Source organism: Thermobia domestica, chromosome 3 (assembly GCF_964235325.1).
Source record: "Thermobia domestica chromosome 3, izTheDome1.hap1.1, whole genome shotgun sequence".
In the NCBI taxonomy this organism is placed as follows: Eukaryota; Metazoa; Arthropoda; class Insecta; order Zygentoma; family Lepismatidae; genus Thermobia; species Thermobia domestica.
In genome coordinates this window covers 60,283,421-60,305,342 of record NC_137456.1, presented here as the reverse complement: position 1 = coordinate 60,305,342, position 21,922 = coordinate 60,283,421, and the positions used below count along the sequence as shown (strand labels likewise).

Genomic DNA, 21,922 nt, shown 5'->3' with positions numbered 1-21,922 from the left:
TTGGTGCTAATCTCGCAGTTCGAGCAATGCATAAACATCAAGTTCATGTGCAAATTGGGGGAAATGTACTTCAGGTACCTACTAAGTCTTAAAGTCAGTTTAGGGTGACAATGCTTTCAGGAAAACAGCACCGATACCCGTTTCGTCGCTGTAGAAGACATCGAAACCAACGCGACAGCGAACTTCGGAAAAGAGGACTTTTGTCGGTGTTTCCAGCAATGGCACAAGCGGTGGAGGAAGTATGTGTTTTTCCGAAGGTGTCTTACGCAACCTAAAAACTGTACTGTAAAAAGATTCATTGTGATTACATCCAGGGGCGTCATTTAGGGGGGGCAGGAGGGGGCAATTGCCTCCCCCCCAAGAGTTTGAGCAATACATATACTTTAATCGATTGTCTACTAATATACTAGTACAAAACGTGAAAGTCACATGTCGGTGGTGCTCTTGCCCCTCTCAGGCGAAGTCTGAAATGACGCTCCTGATTACATCACAGATGCCGAAACTACAACATTCCGGGAACTTTTTGATTCCTCCTCGTATATTAGTCACACTATAAAATAAACAATCTGATTTTTATTTCTATCAACTTGTTCGTGCATTGAAATACATTGCTTGTTATCAAAACGTGTTATTTTTTTTAATTTTGGGAGGGAGAGGGGGAACGCCGGATTGATTGTTGGTTGGATTAAAATTTAGCGATCCCTTCAGTACCAAGGATATTTGAGGCATGGGCCACATGAGCTTATACTGAGAATCGAAGCCGTCTTTCCAGTGCCGATTTTTTCAATTTTTTTTTTTATTTCTTCTGGCAGAGAGCAAAAATATACATAAAAGTATCGTCAGCAATGAATATTGATGTATTCTTTTGAGTACATTTTCTTCTCAGCGTGTTTTTTTGAAAGTAAAATTTCTGTCGATTTAAAAAAAAAAAATCGACATCATCAGTTCTATAAAATTCCTGTATTAATTTCTATTTTTTCTTTACGACAATATTAATGATTACCTTCCTGACTAATTAGTATCCACACAAAGGTCATTTATGACGTATACTTTCTAGTAATAGTCATTTTTCATTAAATGCAAGTATTTCTATACCTATGTAATTTCCGCTGACATCTATATATATCACAGTTAAAAATACGTTTGCTTAACAAACCATTCGTCATGAAGCGTAACGAACAAAATAATTTCCTTGTTCATAATTCATGATTTCTTTCTTTCATTCAACATCCCTAACGACAATTTTCAAGCTTTATGTTGAATACATATTTCTACACTTTGTTTAAGCGCCATGGACAATGAAGTTTCTAGCATTTGATTAAATGCAATTTTACAAGGTTTTAATAAAAGTACTTTTGTGTTACAAAGCTGTGTACTTGAAGTAAACAATTTTGCAATATTAACATGACTATAGAAATGTAGATGAATTTATGATTGTCATTTACATCTCAACAGACAGCTGTTTACTAGAGTTTGAATTACATGATATTGTGAAAGCAAAAGTATATGGTAGCTGTTTGTACAACTAGTATAATGAAACAATAAAGTTACATGAAGAGAAAATTACTGTCATTTGTGAATTATTTGCAACTGGTTAGCGAAATAATTTAATCTACCAACTGGCGATAACTTAAAAATAATATATTCTTGTAATATGATATTACTGTATACTGTTTTGTAGTTCCACCTAGCCGAATGGTTTGTTCACTGTTAGGTTCATTTATTGCAGTGATGGGTAAACTATATGGCCCGCACGCCAAATGCACCCCCTATAATGTTGGTTCATTCCTGTTCTGCCTAATGACCCTCATGACCCTCTAGCACTTTGTAACACAATTTTTATCTAATCTTATCTTTAGGCAGAACAGGAATTCCTATTCTCGCAAAAGGGATATTTAAATTTGAGGGAAATTTATTAGTACCTATTTTCCTTTGAGTTTCAAATGCCATTCCAGAACCCTTTAAATTAAATTTTCTGAAATGGGAATATACATCTGTAATTCATTACGAAAAAACAAGTCATGCAGTCATGTTCAAAAACTTTACTTCCCATTAAGTTCTATCTTTAACATAAACATCCCGTGAAAGAACACCCTCAAAACTGTTCATTGTAACATAAGTTTTGCAGTAAAAACAATCTTAATGAGTCGTATAGTATGGTGCAGTGTGCTATGAGTGTAAGATCAAAAATCTAGACTTTGCTTTTTTTCAAATGCTACTATATTATCGTATACCAACTCATATTCAGTAAGATTTTTCTCATGGCTTATGTCTCTCATTTTATTCATTTTATGACCATTAAGTAGAAAACTATAGCATAACAAAGCTTTTTCTTATATGTGACTACCAACAAAAAGGTAAATTATATTTGAAATGCAACTAAATTTGCATGTACTTTATTTTGGAAAGCCACTTAAAAAGTAATGGGCCTAGTATTTATAAAATAGCTCCGATTAAATAATATAATATAAATAATTCAATTTTCGTAGTTTTTGGCAGCTAGTACAACTGAAACTGAGGCCTATAATGCCTCCTTATTTGAAATAAGCAACTTAGGTTTCAATATGGAAAAATGATTGGCCAATTACGATCAAGAATTAGTTGATATCTAGTTTCGGCCAATCAGAAGGAAGTATTTGTTGCTGTTTAGAGCTACTTCGGCGAGTAAACTGAATGTCAACGAATTCTTGCATGTAATAGGCCAGATATTCCTCCACATTTTAAAGTTAGAACTATTCTATATTAGCCAGCCCATTATAGGTAATGCATTGTAGTGTACGACTCCTTAGAATTGCTTTTACTTGGAAGCTATTTTCCTTGAGACAAACGCATTTCTTCAAGTTCGATATTTTAATACTCCTTGAAAAATAACCTTCCACAAAAATACCATCCTTATTACAAGAAAGTACATTCAACTTGTGTAATTCAGGATTAATCGAATGGAATCGAATCGAACCTAACAGTTCCACACGGCCATAAATAACGTGTCTATCTAAGGAACTTTTGAATACAATTAACGTATCAATAGCCGTATCTGAAGCTTTTGAACATTTTTTTTTCCATGGGCGCAAATCACGCTCAACCGTACACTAAGAAAGGCGCATCAGCAGTAAAATAAAAAATAAAAAAAATAAAAAAAAGCAAACGCAAAAAATAGCAAAAGAAAAAAAAGGCTGATTATCAAAATAGACATTGAATCGATTTCTAATACTGGAATAGACTATGAAGAAACTATGTCATCCATCACGTAATCATGTCAATCATACTCAACAATTTAGAGTGGGATTCGGCTGTTTCAGTGTAGGCGTTTCGATGTAACACATTTCGATATAAGGACGTTTAGGTGTGTAGCTGGCTTGGTGTAAAGATTCGAGTATAGAATCACAAAATTCAAAATACTTTTTTTTTTTTAAATCAAGTTTTATTTTATATTTTCTATATGAACTAATTCTCTCTTTTTCTCATTACGAGTATATAATTAATGCTCTCAAATATCTTTTATACCGAAACATCCCTTACAACCAAACGTCCTCACACCAAAACGTTCTAGATTCCATTTGGAGTATATTGTAATAGAATCAATATGCATAAGAAAAGAAAAAAAGAGAGAAGAGATTCAACATACATTGCTAGATTACTAATGTAATAAACAACACATGACGTATGCAGAGACCAACACATATTCATTCATGGATGTAGTCAACAAGTTGTTCTATAGGGGAACATGCCTCAATGTTACTAACGAAGAAAGAAGAAAAATGAAATTAAATTTGTGAGTTTTACGTCCCACGATTTTGCCGGCTAGGCTAAAGGAGACGGTGATGATGAGATATGAAAGAAATGGTGGAATGAAGAAAGTGGGAGGAAACGGGAGAACCCCGAGGAAACCCACGCACACGGTGTTTGTCCACCACAAAGTTCACTTGGCTGGGGCTGAGATCGAACACGAAGAAAGAAGAATGTTATATTTCAACTCTGAGTAGTTTAATTAGTTATTAGAAAACAGTTAAGAAAACAAACTTGCATCAAAGAAAACAAAAGATACAAATATGTCTACAAGTTTCATTTCAATATCGTGAACAGACATTCCACCAATCAGAGATAAGGATTTGTTTACATTTTCCAATTTTGTACAATCACAAACAAGCTTATGTTTACATCTTTCAAATCGAGATTGTTTTACTGTTGAGAAGTATGTTTTTTCTCGATGGTAAAATATTACATATTATAACACTTAAATTCCGCACAACTGAAGAAAAATGAAATGAAATCTTTGAGTTTTACGTCCCACAGTTATGCCGGTTAGACTAAAGGAGACGGTGATGATGAGAGATGAGTGAAATGGTGGAATGAAGAAAGTGGGAGGAAACGGGAGAACCCCGAGAAAACCCACGAGCACGGTGTTTGTCCACCACAAAGTTCACTTGGCGGGGGCTGGGATCGAACCCGGGACCCCAAGCACCAGAGGTGAACGCTCTACCACTGAGCCACCGCGCCCCCCGCACAACTGAAGAGTTTTTGTATACAGCACCTTACTGTGCTTATAGTAATAATTGTTATTTAGACTACGGACAGAGATCCGTAAATTAACCATACAATAAAAGAATGGTTTTCCGTAATTGCTTATATAATATGCAATATAATTAGGTCCTATTGTTCCAATTTATATATTTATGTTACTATTATTCTTAATATTTCAACTTCTGTACGAGGAAATGTTGATTGAATCACTTTTATATCAAAAGTCATTTTTTAAAATATAAATTTTCTTCTTATTATTATTAAGAATTATCCGTTATGAGAAAATATCAATCCACGTTTTCGTAAGGGTAGTTATAATAGAACCTTTAACTATGTTACTGTTGAGTTAGTTGCAATTTGGTTACGCGATATCCTCGCAACCAGGATAAGGTCTCCTCGGTGAAGTTGTAGATGACCAACAGATATCGCGTAGATATACTCGTAGTAAAATAATGGTGGCCTATGATTGCTAATTTAATTTCAGAGAAGCTGAAACGATATAAGAAAATCAAGAGGTCCTGAAAGCAACTGGAATTGTAGGGAAAATAATTAGTATTAAATTTGCCGTAAATCTAAATATCTCTTTTTGCGTTAATTAGGCGGAACAGGAATTCCTGTTATGCCTAAAGATAAGATTAGATCAAACATGCGTTACAAAGTGCTGGAGGGTCATTAGGCAGAATAGGAGCCCGCGACACGTTTCCTTATCTGACGAATAAAAAGAAGGAAAAGATTGCTTCGAAAGAGCTGTAGATATTAGAAAGACTGACAAGATGAATATTTAACTTTGCGTCTGAGAATCAGTACATTCCAGTTAAAGCTATATTATGAGAAATTTCAGTCTTATTATAGGAAACTTCAATCATATATACTATGGGGCTTAGTATTATTAGGATTTTGTAAAATTTACCATTCTTGTAAATTATGTTGGGTCTCATAAAGTTTTCTCTCTCTCTCTCTTTTTTTTTTTTTTTTTTGTCTCTCCCCTAAGAACGTTTGTTCACCACTGATCTATTTTATTAGCTACTAGCAGCGTTCACCCCGCTTCGCTGCGGTCACCCCGGAACGCAATAAACTTTGTTACTTAGATAATTTTTACTTTTTCGCTTTCAAATTGCAGTAAATGTTAACATTATAGCGCCTGTCATTTATGTTAACCCGCCGAGTGACACGGTCATGCGGGTTGCATATAAATACGTTTATTTTTATACCTATGATGAACTAACAAAGGATTTGTACGTTATGGACACTTGAATGGTCAATTATCTCAAGACACTGGTAATTAAAAATTAAAGTGATATGATAAAAACCATCTAGGGTCCAAATCCTAATAACCCCCCAAAAATGAAAGAAATTGGTTCAGCCGTATTAGCGTGATGAGCTAACAAAGGATTTGTGCGTTCTCTTTTATATAATAGACTAGCAGCGTTCACCCCGCTTCGCTGGGGTTACCCCGGAACGCAATAAACTTTGTTACTTAGATAATTTTTACTTTTTCGCTTTCAAGTGATATGATAAAAACCATAGAAGATTGCAGTAAATGTTAACATTATATCGCCTGTCATTTATGTTAACCCGCCGAGTGATTACCTAGATCTGAAAAGCATTCTTTATGCCAGTTACTTTAATTTCTCAAGATTTGAGGCTTCTGTTTATCATGCAAAAAAATTAGCTACGCCCATGTTCCGGAGCTCCCCTCGTGACTACATGGTTAGCGTACGCGTCTATGGCGCGGGAGGTCCGCGTTCTATTCTCGGCGGAAGGTCATATAATTCGTATTCCACGTGAAGCTGTAGGCTATGTCTCATATAGCTTCCGAACTGTAAGAATCGCTAAATCCACTTCCAGAAACTTCTGCATTATTAAAAAGAAAGCCTCGTTTCATATTTTCTATTATTATTATTATTATTATTATTATTATTATTATTATTATTATTATTATTATTATTATTATTATTATTAGTTGTTGTTGTTGTTGTTTTAAGGCTATTGTATGTGAGTGGTGGCATCACATACTAAATGTCAAATTGTGTCCATCAGTAGACTATAGTTTTATAATGAGTGATATTAATTTAAAAGAATTTCCGTTGAAAAGGTAATCGTTCTGTGGTATCATAATTACAGCGACCTTGCCTGTTCGGCATTTCCTGATTTTTTTTTTTTTCTTTCTAATGTCAGACACTAGAGAATTAACATACATACTTAAGATTCTTTCACCTTTGTTAAAAGACATTAAGAAACATACCAAGAAAGGTTGTGAACCAAATAATGACATTATGATTTTGGTATGAAGTTATGACTGACTATTTATTATTATTATTATTATTTTCGATTGTATTGTCTGTAACTTCAAACATATAGTAAAAATATGCTCGTACACGGTTTCTACTTTTGTAGATTTGTCTAATTGAACAAGGGTATTGTCAGGTATATATATATATACAAAATGAGATCATTTTATTTTCAGACGTCAATATTATGGTATTATTTTATAAGATTTAAGTAATTTTGTTATTTTTATTTATTATTGCAAATAGCTCTTGTAGAATATTGCTAATTTTAACCATGTGCCTCTCGGGGAGTAAGAATTAAATCCAGTAAAAGTGCAGTAAAATCTCGTTAATTTGGACCCCGCTTAATCTGGACAGAAAGCGAGAGAGAGAGAGAGAGAGAGAAGAATGCAAGAGGTCAATAATCGATTCTCGTATATATAAATGAAATGAAATTTTTGAATGAAAGTTCACTTGGCGGGAGCAGGGTTTGAACCCGGGTCCCCACGCACCAGAGGTAAACGCTCTACCATTGAGCCACCGCGGCCCCTATTGGAAAATATAGTACACTACAGTACATGTATATAATACAGTTGGAAGTATACTACAGGTCACTAGTAGTATAATAAATGTATTTAGGCTTTGTCCTGTAAATACAACATAATAAACGTGTTTTGCAGCTATAAAGTTTTATTGTGCTTTCTACTGTTGATTTAGATCATTTCAGTGAATTTGATCTTTCATTAATCCGGTCACTTTATTCCTCATGAAGTTCGGATTAACGAGGTTTTGCTGTATATGCGTACAAAAGGGGGGGAGGACTATTAAATAAGGATTTTGTCAATACTTGAAAATATTGTTGATTTTCATATTCAGACAATACGATAAGAGCTAACAAACCTTGTAGTTCACTTTATTAATTTTGATATTCTAAGAGCACTATGAGGACTAGCAAACTTTTTATTAGTTCATTGTTGATTTTGACATTTAAACAGTATAGCTACGACTAGAACTAGCAATTTTGTTAAATCATTCTCTATTATTTGAGTAAAGAGCATTAACATGGCTATCAAGCAGTGATGATTTCAGACGATTTCACCCAGGAGGCAGGGAAATTTCAATATGCTGGGGGTTAAAGTACTACTGCAAAAATACTTATATTACCCTTATTGAGCACGATTGGAGATTTGACTTGTGGGAAAATTTCGTACCTTCGGGGGGTGGGGGGAATCCCCTGCAGACCATCCCCTGATATCATCACTGGTATCAAGTAAAGCAAAAGGAGGAATAGTCGTTGACTGTTTTGAAATTGTAAGTAAACAATTCCAGAAACTTTCAAATTCAACACAGACAAATACCTAAACATGAATACCAGGGCCGGATTAAGAGGGAGGGGCTGTAGGCCCGGGCCTCCACTCTGATCAAATCTGAACTGGCTGTCTAAAAAGAATCATATAAGATATAATCATCATCATAAGATATTGTGACCAAAAATATGAAACAAATTTCTTCCTTTGTTACATCCACCGTCTTAATAAATTAGCATAAATCATTTTTTAAAAAATGATCAAATAGTGTATAATAAATTATACGAAGGGGCCCGGAAATTCCTCCCGGCTCCTTAACTTTCCTACTGTACTATCAGCAAGAGTCACGTATTTTTTTGTACCCCCGGGCTCCCAGATAGGTTAATCCGGCCCTGATGAATACAGTACAAATCTTCCAAAAAGCACAATGTTCTTAAACGACCATTAAATCGTTTCTTTTTAGCATGAAACTTTGTTAAGTCACGGTTTCGGAAGGATTTCAGCTACACATTCTAAATAAATATTTGCTCATGAATCTAATACTGATATTATTAATTACTATTTGTTCTGTGTCTAAATAATATAAAGCCATATCTGCAAATTGATCGTTAAATCATTTGTTTGATACTGATGATGAATATACTGTAGCTATTTATGTACAAGGTATTCCAGTATTTTAATCCATTTTGATTTATTGTAAATTGAATTTTCGTAATAATATTAATTTTATTCTTTCGTTTGTGTGTTTCAGGGAGTCGACGCGACAGTCCACGTCATATCAGTTCCAACAATGAATCCCAACGCATCACCACTTCCGGACTATGTTCCAACGCAGAAACCACCGGACTACGATGCTGTGATTGCAGCGCCACCATCTTACGAAGACGCCATAAAACTTAGTCCACTTCATCTGAGTATGCCATCATCACCCACAGAAACCGACACAACATCCACAACAGGGACACAGCAGGAGAGTCCAGGTGACCCAGGGCCCTCCTCCAGCCAGGAAACAGATCATCATGTGAATTCTCTTCCATGTGGGCCTCCACCACCGTATGATAGTACGACTAATGTCAATGAACAGCAAAATCAATCAGTACCTACAGTGGTGCATGGACGAAATAGGTTTTGTACATCGTACTTTAATTGGAGAAGGTGATCGTAATTCTTTTATTGACGAATAATATAGACAATTAACTTTTTTGTTATTTGAAACCACCATTTTGTGAGTTTTTTTTTTTAAGTTGCGTTTAATCGGTATAAAAGAAAAAGTGCCAGATATAAGAACAGTGTTGCCACTTAAATATGAGTGTAAAGGAGCGCGAACAGATGACACATGAGTCACTTTTACAATATATTATTTGCGAATATTCACAATTATTCACTCAAGTTCAAGGGATGGATTTTAAAGTTTTGCTCAAATACACATTGAAGCTATAATCAGGGATAATCCACGAACTTTGTTTATTTTATTGTTATAAATTCAATTATTGGAAGAAATGTGATGCTGAAGTACAGTATAAAATAAATTGCTCTCAGCAAGAGAATGAAAGAAAATGAAGATTAATCCGCCATATTTCATCATCATCCATCATTTTCATCAATTTCATCAACAACATTAAATTATACTATATTACAAAATAATAATTTATAACAAAACTTGGTGTTATAAGTGACGCGGATCTAGGTCTGCAGCTGAAGATTTATAAAACCACAAGTGAGTTAAAGAAAGAAGAAATAAAATAATTTTTAAAAAGTACCGTATTCTCACATGTGTAAGATTTAAAAAAATACGGGTGCGAGTTTTACATACGAATGACAACAGGGAGGGATCAAAATGGCTGCCGGAGAGTTAAATATTTGAGCATCAGGCTCTCATTTCTTTTCAGTTTTACTGTTGATCAACTTTTACTTTTACACTAATTTACTGTTTGATACAATTATAAAGTTATTTAGTTAGCATAAAACAATTATGTTCGGCGCCTCTTATCTAATTTTACATTTATTAGTGATAACAAGTTTACTTATAACCGGCCATTTTGTCCACATTTTGAAAATCAATTTTTACTTTATAACAATTTCAGCGATCGGGCTTATATAGCTGCGACTACTTACATATTAAAACCTGTAAGGGTTAGAAGATAAGAATGACACGCTGATCCGGTAGCATGGTCGATTTATAGGTTATTGAAGCATGAGTCATTATTGTTTGGTTTAATGTTGGTTGCAGTTCGGTTAAGTGAGAATAGTTAAAGGTGGTCGTTGGTCATTTTAAAAAAATATATCAAGCAAAAGAATTGGTTATAATGTTTGTCTTAAACTGCAAACTACACTGAGAAAGAAATGACAGAGCTTCATTATGTCATTTTCAAAATGGATGAAACCAACACATTTCGATAGGATAGTTTTTAGGCTAGTAGCGCCTTATACATGCGGATATTATTATTATTTCGTAAACTGTAAGCAAAAGCTAAAGATGCTGGGTATAACACCTACAATATGGTATTTGTCTTAGGACAAAATTTTGACATTGAAAAAAAAATACTTTGTAAAATATGATCGGGGTCTTTCCAATGTATCCTATATGGAACTCTCATAATTTATGAAGCGATAGTGTTCACAGTTACTCAAATTCAAGAAATGGATTTTAAAATTTTGTTACATATTCTCTTCTTTTTTCTTTTAAAAAAATCTTATGAGATATTCTGTGTAGTAAGAGCGAACTCAGCAAAAGTTACGTACAATCAGAAGGCTTGGAAATTACATTTGAGGTATTTGAGTAGTAATACCAAACTGTTCCATGGCAACCAGTTCTCGGTCCTATGTGTATAGTTTATGTAAAGAGTTTCTCTTTTCTTTAGAAAATACAGCTACTCTATGAAATAGTTTGAAAATAAATGAACGATTATTTTGATCGTTCAAATTGCATTTTGCAGGGTGCATGGCTTCATTCAATTCGCCCTTACTACTCTGAACGCCTCATATTATAGTGTTGTGTTAAAAGTTACATACAATATTTGATGGAACTGCTCTAAATCCATCCAACATTGGTTCAAAGAAAACAAGGCAGTCATGTTGAATACTTATGCCACCTGTATTTTGTTTTTAGCCCAAGTTAAAATATTCCTTGCTTTTTCAAAATGAATTTGTAATATATTATCAAATCTGATTATCAAATATTAGAATTTTATACCACAAAATTAAATTATCAGGAAGTAAGGGACATTTAAATGGATTTGAAAAAGAATCGGCAAAATCAAGCCATTAAAATCCTATTTCATTAAAAATAAAATACAAAAAAAAAAAAAAAAAAAAACCAGTAATTCTTCATTTATATCAATGAGCTTAAAAAAAATGGCTAACGTACTGAACACGATTGCGCAGATGCAAAATAAAGCGCTCTTTATTATGAAAGAAACAATAGTTAAAATAAAGTTCATGCATTATCATTCCTATGATTTTTAATTTAATTTACTTTAAAGTTTTAACATCTCATATTTAACAGAATATTGTGAATATTTTCTCAAAAAAAAAAAAAAAAAAGTATTGGAAAAGTAAGGGAATTATGCTGCCATCTGTTGCGATTCGCATTCTTTTACACTCTGCTTAAAGCAAGAAAAAAATGCTACAGTATTTTTGTTTTTGTTACCAGTGACATGTATATATGTTGTGTGTGTGTGTGTGTGAAAGTGCGAAATCGACTGTGTATGTTGTTTGTTTATAATATATGTGTTATAATCAGCATAGGAGTGGTGTGTGCGTGCGTATATATTCAGGTTACCCTGTATATTCTTTTCCTTAGTCAAGCAACGTAGCCTTTATGATCGAAGGTTTTTACAGTTGCATTTTTCTCTTTGTCTTTTATATTTAACATTCAGAACTGTGATTTATCATTTTTATAGTTGCTGTGATAATGACAACTATAAAGAAACAGTTGTAAATACATTCATGTAAAACTTGTAAGACTTATTTAAAATAATAATAAAATGGAATTTAACAGTAAACTGTATTATTTATTTTTATTGCAATTGATATCTGAGTTTGAGCATCAGTGTCCATATAAGGAACAAGGAGAGACTAGAACCAAGTTCATATATTGAAGGAAATGTTACTATTGTAAGGAATTTTATTAACAAAATGTAGCAAGAGAAAAATGCTGAAATTCATGAAAATCGAGGCTTGCTTGCACTGAGATCCAAGCCAAATCAGCACACTATCGTCAGCGCGAAAACACCAATGAATCGCACCGAATCAGCGAGATAAACCATATTTAGCTCAGATATGTATATTTACTAATTTGTACTGCAATTCCCTTATTATTATTATTATTATTATTATTATTATTATTATTATTATTATTATTTTCATGTTCGAGAATCGATTTCTTGTTAGTGTCGCGATTTGGTTTGAGTCAAAACAACGGTGTCCTACAAGGATTATTTGGAACAGGAGACAGGTATTAAGGGGCTATACCATTTGAACACATCCCTGTTAAATCGCCAGGTGCATCCATCACCCATAGATTTTAGTGCCTTTGGTCTCTTAAAACGAAACATCACAACACGTCGAGCCATAACATTTGAGGGACTCTTAAAAGTATACAATTACGAGCGGGCTAAACTAGATGGGGTTATGCTGGATAGAAGTGTTCATCGCCAGGGCCATCATATTGAACAATATCGGTGGTGGAAAAAGAATTTTTCAGCCTAGGACAGAGGGATGCAATTCACTACCTTTCTGCAATAGTCGTTCAACTCGAGTTTTCGGTCTGATGTACACTATTAAGTTAAAATCATGTGTAATTAAGTTCTAATTGTTTACATTTTTTTTGTTTGCCCAGCAACCACCCCAAACACAATGTAATTATTGAAGTACTTTGTTATACAGACAAGCGATAGCGCAGGTGGCGACATCTATTAGCGTGATGCACAGACAGACATTTGCGACTTATTATTAGGATGTAAAAGCACAGAGTGTACATTCCCTGTGGTACCCGTTCCATAACGTTTCACTGTATTGCAATGAAAACTGAAAGTCAAAATTAGACTGCCTTATATTAGAGCTCGAAAAATTCTTGTTAGCTAGACGTCTTGTTAATTAGGTGATGGGTGGTCAGCATTATTTTTGAACTCTTGGAGTGCACAAACGAAATGACACTTGTACTAAGAACTCGAGTACTCGGCACCATGTATATCTACAAAGGTACTTTGAATTTATAGTGCAAGCAAAACTGCGATGAAAAAAAAAAAACCTTCAGTACTTCATTTAAAGATATAATAATAATAACAGAAAACATTATACGTCATAATATACAATAACTATATAGATAAAACTGAATACCGTACAAAGATTAGGAACTAGTATAACTGGTTACCTTCTTTAGTTACAGAAAAATAACTAATGATGTACAAATATTATGATCAAGATAACAATTACATGTACCTTATCGATTCCCATATCTCTGTGAACTATGAAAAAATACAAAATTATCTAAGGCGCACAATTATGTATTTCCTACCAAACTTATGTAATATTGAACTTAATTAATATCTTAATTTCATTATCATGACAGAATATGGGGAGCGAGATTGTGACGTAAATTGCATCACTGAAATCTTAGAGTAGGGCAGAAAAAAAAAAAAAACGATACGTTTCTCCTGGTTAGCAACTACAGGTTTCACACTGAAATTCTTGTATTGATTTCCCTGACTTTCCATACTAAGTAAGTACTGTAAATTTTCCCTGGTCTACAACACCGCGCTATCATTTACGGTTAGGTTGGGAAATTTCTTTTAATTAACCTGCATGATCTCCATAATCGTCCAATCCTCTCTTTTTTTATTTTTTGAAACAGTATAAAGTTACTTTCTTACTGCAAATGCTTTTTATGAGTACAATACAGTGCTTACACTATCTTTGGAAACAATAAAATACTAGTGCCAAACAATAATTATAGTAACTATACATTTAATATCTCAGTACTCAGAATACTTATGAATATAAATATGTAAACATATATCACAATTTATCTTGGGTAGTGTGATTACAATTTGGTTAAGTGTGGTGTATAGAGTGTTATATTTACTGTCGTGTTTTTTTCTGTGTTCTGGTTCATTATTACTGTTGTGTTTTATTGCATATATTGTGTTATTTATTCATGGTTCACATATTACTACAGCATGTAATCATGATGTGTTTTGGCCTCGTATAACTTACTTGCAATTTATAGATTTTTTAGTTTACACTTTGCTCCTTTTTCAAGATGGAGGCGGATGACAATGCTGATGCTAATAACGCAGATGTTACTAAGTATATTGCTATGGAAATACAAGTACCTTTGGATTCACCTACTTCTATTCCTCCCAATTCTTCCTCCACTATTGCGGTTTCAACTAATATTCAATCAACTTCTACACCTTCCAATCAGAAATCTACTATTGTGCTTCCAGCCGATAATCAGAATGTGCATTTTCTCCATCCTGATAAGAATTTATACAAACCTACTCACCTTGCACCGTATGTTGTCTATGTGAAGTCTACTACAGAAGATTTAGGAAAAAAAACATCCAATGTCCATCAGCCGCAAATTTTACTTGGCTGAAATACCTGGTATTCTTAATATTAATGTCATTGGTAGTAATTTAAATAAACTTACTTTTCAATCTAGTCAGGACGCCAATAATTTTCTGGATCATGACATTCTTCAACATAACAAATGGGGCACGTAGAATCTTTCGTTATGATTTAACAAAAGGTCGGCAGCCTACTCGCTCGGTTGCCCTAACATTTGATTCTCAAAAGTTACCTAAAGATATTAAAATTTATTATCAATCAGTTCCAGTTGAAACATATATTCTAAGCATTCGTCAATGCAAAAATGGCTGCTGGAAATACGGACATATTGCCCGTTCCTGTAAATTAAACCATAAATTATGTAAAAATTGTGGTTCTAATCATGTTGATGGTACTGGATTTTGTGATCGTGATCTTCACTGTATTAACTGTGGTGCTTCACATGCTGCGGATTATGAACAGTGTGCGGAAAGACACAGACAGAAACAAATCATGCAACTGATGGCAATACGACGACTTTCGTTCAATGAAGCAAATAAACTTGTTAGCAAGTTCACCACAATAGCTTCACATACTCCGTTCTTCTCCGCAATACTGCAGGATCCTTCTACCGAACCTAAGGAATATACTAACCTTCCTTCATCTCATCCCTCAGCTGGTGATAGAGTGTCTACCACACACATGAAAAAATCTGCTTTAACATTTGATATTGATACACCCCCAGGAAAAAAGAGAAGAAGCTTGGATCATCCATCGGGATCTTCTGGACCATCGGCTTTTCTCTTTCCTACTCCGCATTTCTTACCTTCTTCGTCCACTGTAACGCCATCTCGTTTCAAGAAGGATAAGCCATTTCAGCTCGATTTACCACAATCGTATAAAACAAGAAATAAACTGGATTCAAAGCTTACCTCTGTTAAAGTATCGAATTTCACCTTGCTGGATCCTCAGAAGCCTTATGCTCCTCAAAAACCCCCTAAGACCTCAGCCGACACTCGACCCTATTCTATTTCCAGTGACCACGCTAATTTGACTTCTACCACTCTTACATCTGATACTACTAGTAACTTTACATCTCTGAAATGTTCATCTTCCGCACCACAATTATCCCCTAAACATACCGAAGCATTGAAGAAATTGTTGGCTACTATATTACTTTCTCAAAATATAGACGCTTCGCATACGTTCTTGGAGAATTTGGTTACACAAATCTACAATACTTTAAATCTTTCATAGATACCCAGTATGGAAGTGAAAGAATTTCGTCCACTCTTCATCATTCAATGGAATGCTCAAAGCGTCTATAACAAATTATACTTTCTATATAATCTTACCATCTTTTTTGATCCTGATATCATTATATTGCAGGAAACTTGGTTAAAACCGAACATACCTTTTCGTCTCAAGAACTATCATATTGTAACACAAAACCGAGCAGATGGATATGGTGGCATTGCCTTCTGTATCAGAAACAATCTTTCATACATCACCAATCAGCTTTCCATCCCGTGTCCGGATCTTGATATTCAACTTTTCTCTTTAAATATTCAAAATATCAACTTCTTGAACATCTACATACCTCCACATATTGTTCCTCATGCAGATTTTTGGGAAGCTATTTTTTCTGATACTCATCAGTTTGATTACATAACTGGAGATACTGATACCCAATGCCAATTATTTGGAAGCTCTAGAAATAATACTGCAGGAAACAATCTTCTCCAAGCATTACCTGTTTCTTACTATATTGCAATGAATGATGGCACTCCCACGCGAGTGTTCCGGACATAACTCTTGTGAAAAATTCGTATTATATTCACACTAGGTGGTCTGTATATTTTGATCCGGGAGGAAGTGATCACTATCCTATCTTATTCTCCATTCATCCGGTAGCCATCACATCTCCTTTTCATAATCCTATAGCAAAAGATTTCAAGTCGAAATTACAATCTATTACCCTTCACCTTGAATAAGATACATATCAACATACTATCGAAGATTCTTGTCACCTTATAAAGAGTCTCTTTCAGTCAATAAAGAGTCTCTTTCTGTCAATACCATACATAATTTTATCAAACATGCTGTATCAGTCTCGAAGACAACTTCCACTACTCCTCCATCTAGCAAACTATCAAACCGTACCTCTACATCTCATCATCCACATTGGTGGAATGTAGAATGTCAACAAGCAGTCAATAATTGTCAAAAATCTTTGAAATTATTTTTTAAGACCAGAACAAAAGACGATTTTCTTTATTACCGTAAATGTAAAGCCATTGTTAAAAGGATCACTTTGTATTACAAAAGGAAAAGCTGGGAACATTTTTGTAATAATCTCTCCTATCTCACTCCCAAATATAAGATTTGGAATTTCTTCAAACATCAAATTCATCGTTATCATAATTCACGACCTCAGCCTATGCATCACATGGATGACCAGAAATGGATCACAGATTTTCATCAACAATTGGCACCCTGCGCTGTCAATAATTCTCGGCGTCATCTTTTAAATTTTATTCTGCCACAGGGATCTTCTGTTTTGGAAACTAGTTTATCAGAAGTGGAACTCGACGTTGTTTTTCAGCATCTTCGCACCAACACCTCTCCTGGCATAGATGGTATTTATTATAAACATTTTACCACTCTTGCTGTTCTTGGGAAGGCTCTATTATTACAAATATATAATAAAATTTGGGACACTGCTCATATTCCATCTCAATGGAAACAAGTTTTTATTGTTCCTATTTTAAAAAACAAACAACATATTGGCAAAGCGGACAACTATAGACCAATAGCATTACTTCCTTGCTCTCTCAAGATATTTGAAGACTTACTTTTATCCAGATTACAGTGGTTTTTGGAACATAATCAAACTTTTCCTCCTACTATCACCGGCTTTCGAAAAGCCACCTCAACATACGACGCACTTGGGCCTCTTATTCTTGACATTTATCAGGCTTATCTTGAAAGACAATTTGTTATTGCAGTTAGCGTTGACTTGAGAAAAGCGTATGACTCAATTATCTTAGATCTCATTCAAAAGCTATATCTGTTAAAGATACCTTCCAAATTTATTAGAATCATTCATAATTTACTTATCAACAGAAAGATTTTTATCAAACTTAACAAACATTACAATAAACCTAGAACTACATCGGTTGGCTTACTCCAGGGTAGTAAGTTAAGTCCTACTCTATTTAATCTCTATATATTGGACCTCATAACAGAACTTAATCATGAAGTAAAACTGTATTCGTATGCTGATGACATTATATTCATACTGACTACGGATGATCTTCACCGAGGGACAATTCTTATTGAACAAACCTTACAGAAACTATTACGTTGGTCTATAAACAATGGTATCGACATCAACTGGGAGAAAACTGTATACTCCGTCTTCACGCGAAGACGTTGTTATACACGCCCTACCATTCATATCGAAGATCGTACGTTACGCTATGTTCGACACTTCAAATACCTTGGGCTTTATTTGGACACAAAAATGACTTGGAAACTTCACTTAGCTCTGTTGTCAACCGCATTGGATTCATACAACAACATTCTCAAAAGCTTAAGTGCAAAACGTTGGGGAGTCAATCCAACTTGTCTATACAAAATTATTACACATTGTATGATGGCAAAAACTCTTTATGGAAGCATATTTTATGAGGAGAAGATGAACTATTTTTACCAGCGAATAAACAAACTTTTATATGATGCACTTAAGATCATCCTTTCTCAGCCTACCTTCTGCCCGAAAAATGCTCTTTTTGAGGAAACTGGTATGATTCCTATTGACTTACTAATTTCCAAATTAGCAGAAACTTTTCTTTTGTCACGAATGGCGAAAAGGAATAATCCTCTTATAGCACAGCTTCATCAGATTAAACATATATTGGAAAATAGACATCAGAAGGTGCCGTATAGAAATAAATCACCATGGATAGTCAAAGCGTTTTTTAAAGTTCACATGTATGAAGGAATGATTCTACAATCTCTATCACTGCCGTGCTACATATTTCACTATACAACGAGTTTGGTACAAATAAAGACAACTCTTCCCCACTATGTCTCTTCTTCGACTTCAGGAAATTTACCAAATATCAATAATTACATTTGGCACTCTTGTGTGGATCAGCTATCTTCAAATTGTACACTTGTTTTTACAGATGCATCTAAATACATTCATCAAAATGTCGGCGCAGCAGTTGTTGTTCCTACTCTTCATATTATCAAAAAATTCAAACTTCCTCAATATTTTACCATTTTCGAAGGTGAGGCTTTTGCCATTTGGCAAGCTCTTTTATTAATAAAAAAGTTACAACTTTCTGATGCCTGTATCTGTTCTGATGCTCTCAGTGTTCTTAACGCTTTGAAACACACCCATTGGAATGTTAAAACAACTTGGCTTCTTTTAAATATAAAATTTTTATACCATCAACTTCAAGAGCAAGGATATATTATACATTTTTTACACACGAAATCACATTCTAATATAAAATTCCATGATGATACAGACCTAGCTGCAAAGTCTGCATGTAATGATGGTCAATCAGCTTTTATTAAAGTTAGTCACTTAAACTTTATTCCTATCATCAAATGAAATCAAGTCCAGATGTTACATGCTTGGAAATCTGAAAATAGGCTTGGACCAGGGCGACATTATTGGCAAATCATGTCTATCTCTCAACCCAAACCATGGCTTACTATACATAGTTGGTCTAGATACAAAGTAATTCTATTATATCGCCTTCTTTTTGACACCGCCTTAACACCTTATAAATTATATCAAATACATAAATTGACTACACCTTTATGTTGGTGTCAGAGTGATATTGGATCTTTGAATCATTTAATTTTTGTTTGTGAACAATTTACTAAAGGCAGATCTTATATGATCAATAAACTTCACAGAGCACTTGGTTATGGACCTTTTTCTGTTGAACAAATTTTAGCTACGACCTCTTGGACTCTCATCCAATTATTGATTGAATTTTTACAGATAAATGGTATCCCGCTCTAAAATTACTAAACCCGATGCAAATATATTCTTCATTTTTATATGGATACCTTTCAAAAAATTAATAAAAAATAATAATAATAATAAAGGAATAACTTCAAGGCATTTGATAATGTATCTGACGAAAGTTCGATAATGTATTTGATAATGTATCGACTTCACCTGTGATTTTTTTTTCAATTTGACTTCTAAAGCTTATCAAAATACAAAAGGCAAGAACACCAGTGAATAATAATAATAATAATAATAATAATAATAATAATAATAATAATAATAATAATAATAATAATAATAATAATAATAATAGTGGTAGTGGTGGTGGCGATAACAATAATAATAAACTGACTCAATCCTCAGTGGAAACATGATATTGCTTGACAATCTTTATAATATATATGTCCTGTTATGCATCAATCTCATCACCAGAGAACTGTCCGAAATCCATTCGAAATTTTTCATCTTCCCACTAGGATAATTTTCAAGATCATTACTAACATAGTTATCTAAGTTCAACTATTCTCTTGAGGTCTGGTCTTCAATGCACGCAACACGTATCTTCTTCAAGGTTTTTACTGGACGCAACGAGTTAAAAATGTACATTAAGCAATGACTTTAGTAGAGATTTATCAATTTTTTATTTTTTCAGCAATTCCAGGGCCATAGCGGACTCAACTACTACGGTGCCGCATCTTCCCCTATGTACAACCTCTATATGAGGTTCCAAGAACAAGAACAATTTATCTATCTACAACCACAAACCTAACTTCTTTTCTTCTTTTTCTTCTTGAATTTTTTATTAAATTTTGTTCTTTCAAAGGTTGTAGTTTAAACAACTTTCGGCGCTCTTTAGCTTCTTCATTTCTAAAGATAATTTTCTTTTTTGAGTCTTTTCTTATCTTCCTTTTGAATTTATTTTGACTCTTTCTGATATTCTTTTATATCTTCTGGGGTCAATTAAAATATTTCCTCACTCATCTGTGAAATATAGCAATTTCCCTGACTTTCGTCATATTTGAATCATTTCCCTGACTTTCAAAGTCAGTGTGAAGTGAATGCTAAACTAAAAATTTGCACACAGACAGGGCCGTGCCGTGGAAAATCAGCGCCCGGGGTGAGAGTATACGACGGCGCCACCATACATATATTCCAAGCAATTTTTCTTTTTTCTCCCGATTTTTTTGCCCCCTTACTTTGGCGCCCGGAGCCGTCGCCCCGTTCGCCCCCCCCCCACAACGGCACGGCCCTGCACATAGAACACCATTATTTAGCTGTCCAACGCTTTCGTTTTTATTTCTCAAATACAGTATAAGCTTACTTTCTTACTGTAAATATAACAAACTTCCTGTATTTGGAATATAATAAAACGTTACTACCAAACAATAAGTGTATACTAACGATAATTTTAATATCTTCGCATTCTGAATACCCTTATAAACAAGTAAAAATATCATAATTTGGCTATTTGAATATTTACAATCAACAAACCTTACTTATTGTTTTTTTCTGGTGCATTTTTATTTATTTATTTATTTTTTTAAATATTTGTTCTTTTTCTTTCAAAGCTTGAAGTAACATTTCTCAGCGCTCCTTAAGCTTCTTTATTTCTAAAGATATTTTTTTTTTTTTTTTTTAAGCCTTTTCCTTACCTTCTTATTTTTCAATCTGTCTTGATTCTTTGAGGTTTTCTTAATGTCTTTTGTAGGCAGCTAACGGCATATTTTGAAACATTTCGCTGACATTCCCTCACTCATTTTAATTTTCTTGACTTTCAAAGTCAGTACGAATTTTGTGTAGCGTTTCCTTAATCTCTTCCTCGGATTTCTTAATAATAATAATAATAATAATAATAATAATAATAATAATAATAATAATAATAATAATAATAATAATAATAATAATAAAACTAGCCTCTTGAGATTACTACTTCTTCCCTAAAATAGAATTCCACTTGAAAGGGCAACGTTTTGACTATCGAAGAGATCTATGCGTAATCACGACAGTTCTTGAATACGCTACAGCCAGTGGATTTTCAGCAGTGCTTTTAACAATGGGAAAATCTATTTTAATACAATAATAACCTTATTTATTCACAGCAGTGATGAGTAATAATCACTCTTTATACTTTTCATCAATGTTTACGGCGTAAATCTCGAATGCTATCCCTGGGGATGTTTTACGAAGTTTATGCCGAAAATATTGATGAGCAGAGTAATAATTATTTATCACTG

The 21,922-nt window shown here is 33.9% G+C and overlaps 1 protein-coding gene across 1 annotated transcript in view; it reads left to right on the top strand.

The window, feature by feature from the left end:
• The window catches only part of LOC145680421 (uncharacterized), a 179,415-nt gene extending 168,001 nt beyond the window's left edge, over nt 1-11,414 (top strand). Inside the window, exon 3 of the mRNA XM_081750936.1 lies at nt 8,850-11,414. Within this exon, the coding sequence (XP_081607062.1) occupies nt 8,850-9,257 (408 nt within the window). The 3' untranslated portion in view covers nt 9,258-11,414. The remainder of the gene's footprint in view (nt 1-8,849) is intronic.
• The last annotated feature ends 10,508 nt before the right edge of the window (nt 11,415-21,922 follow it).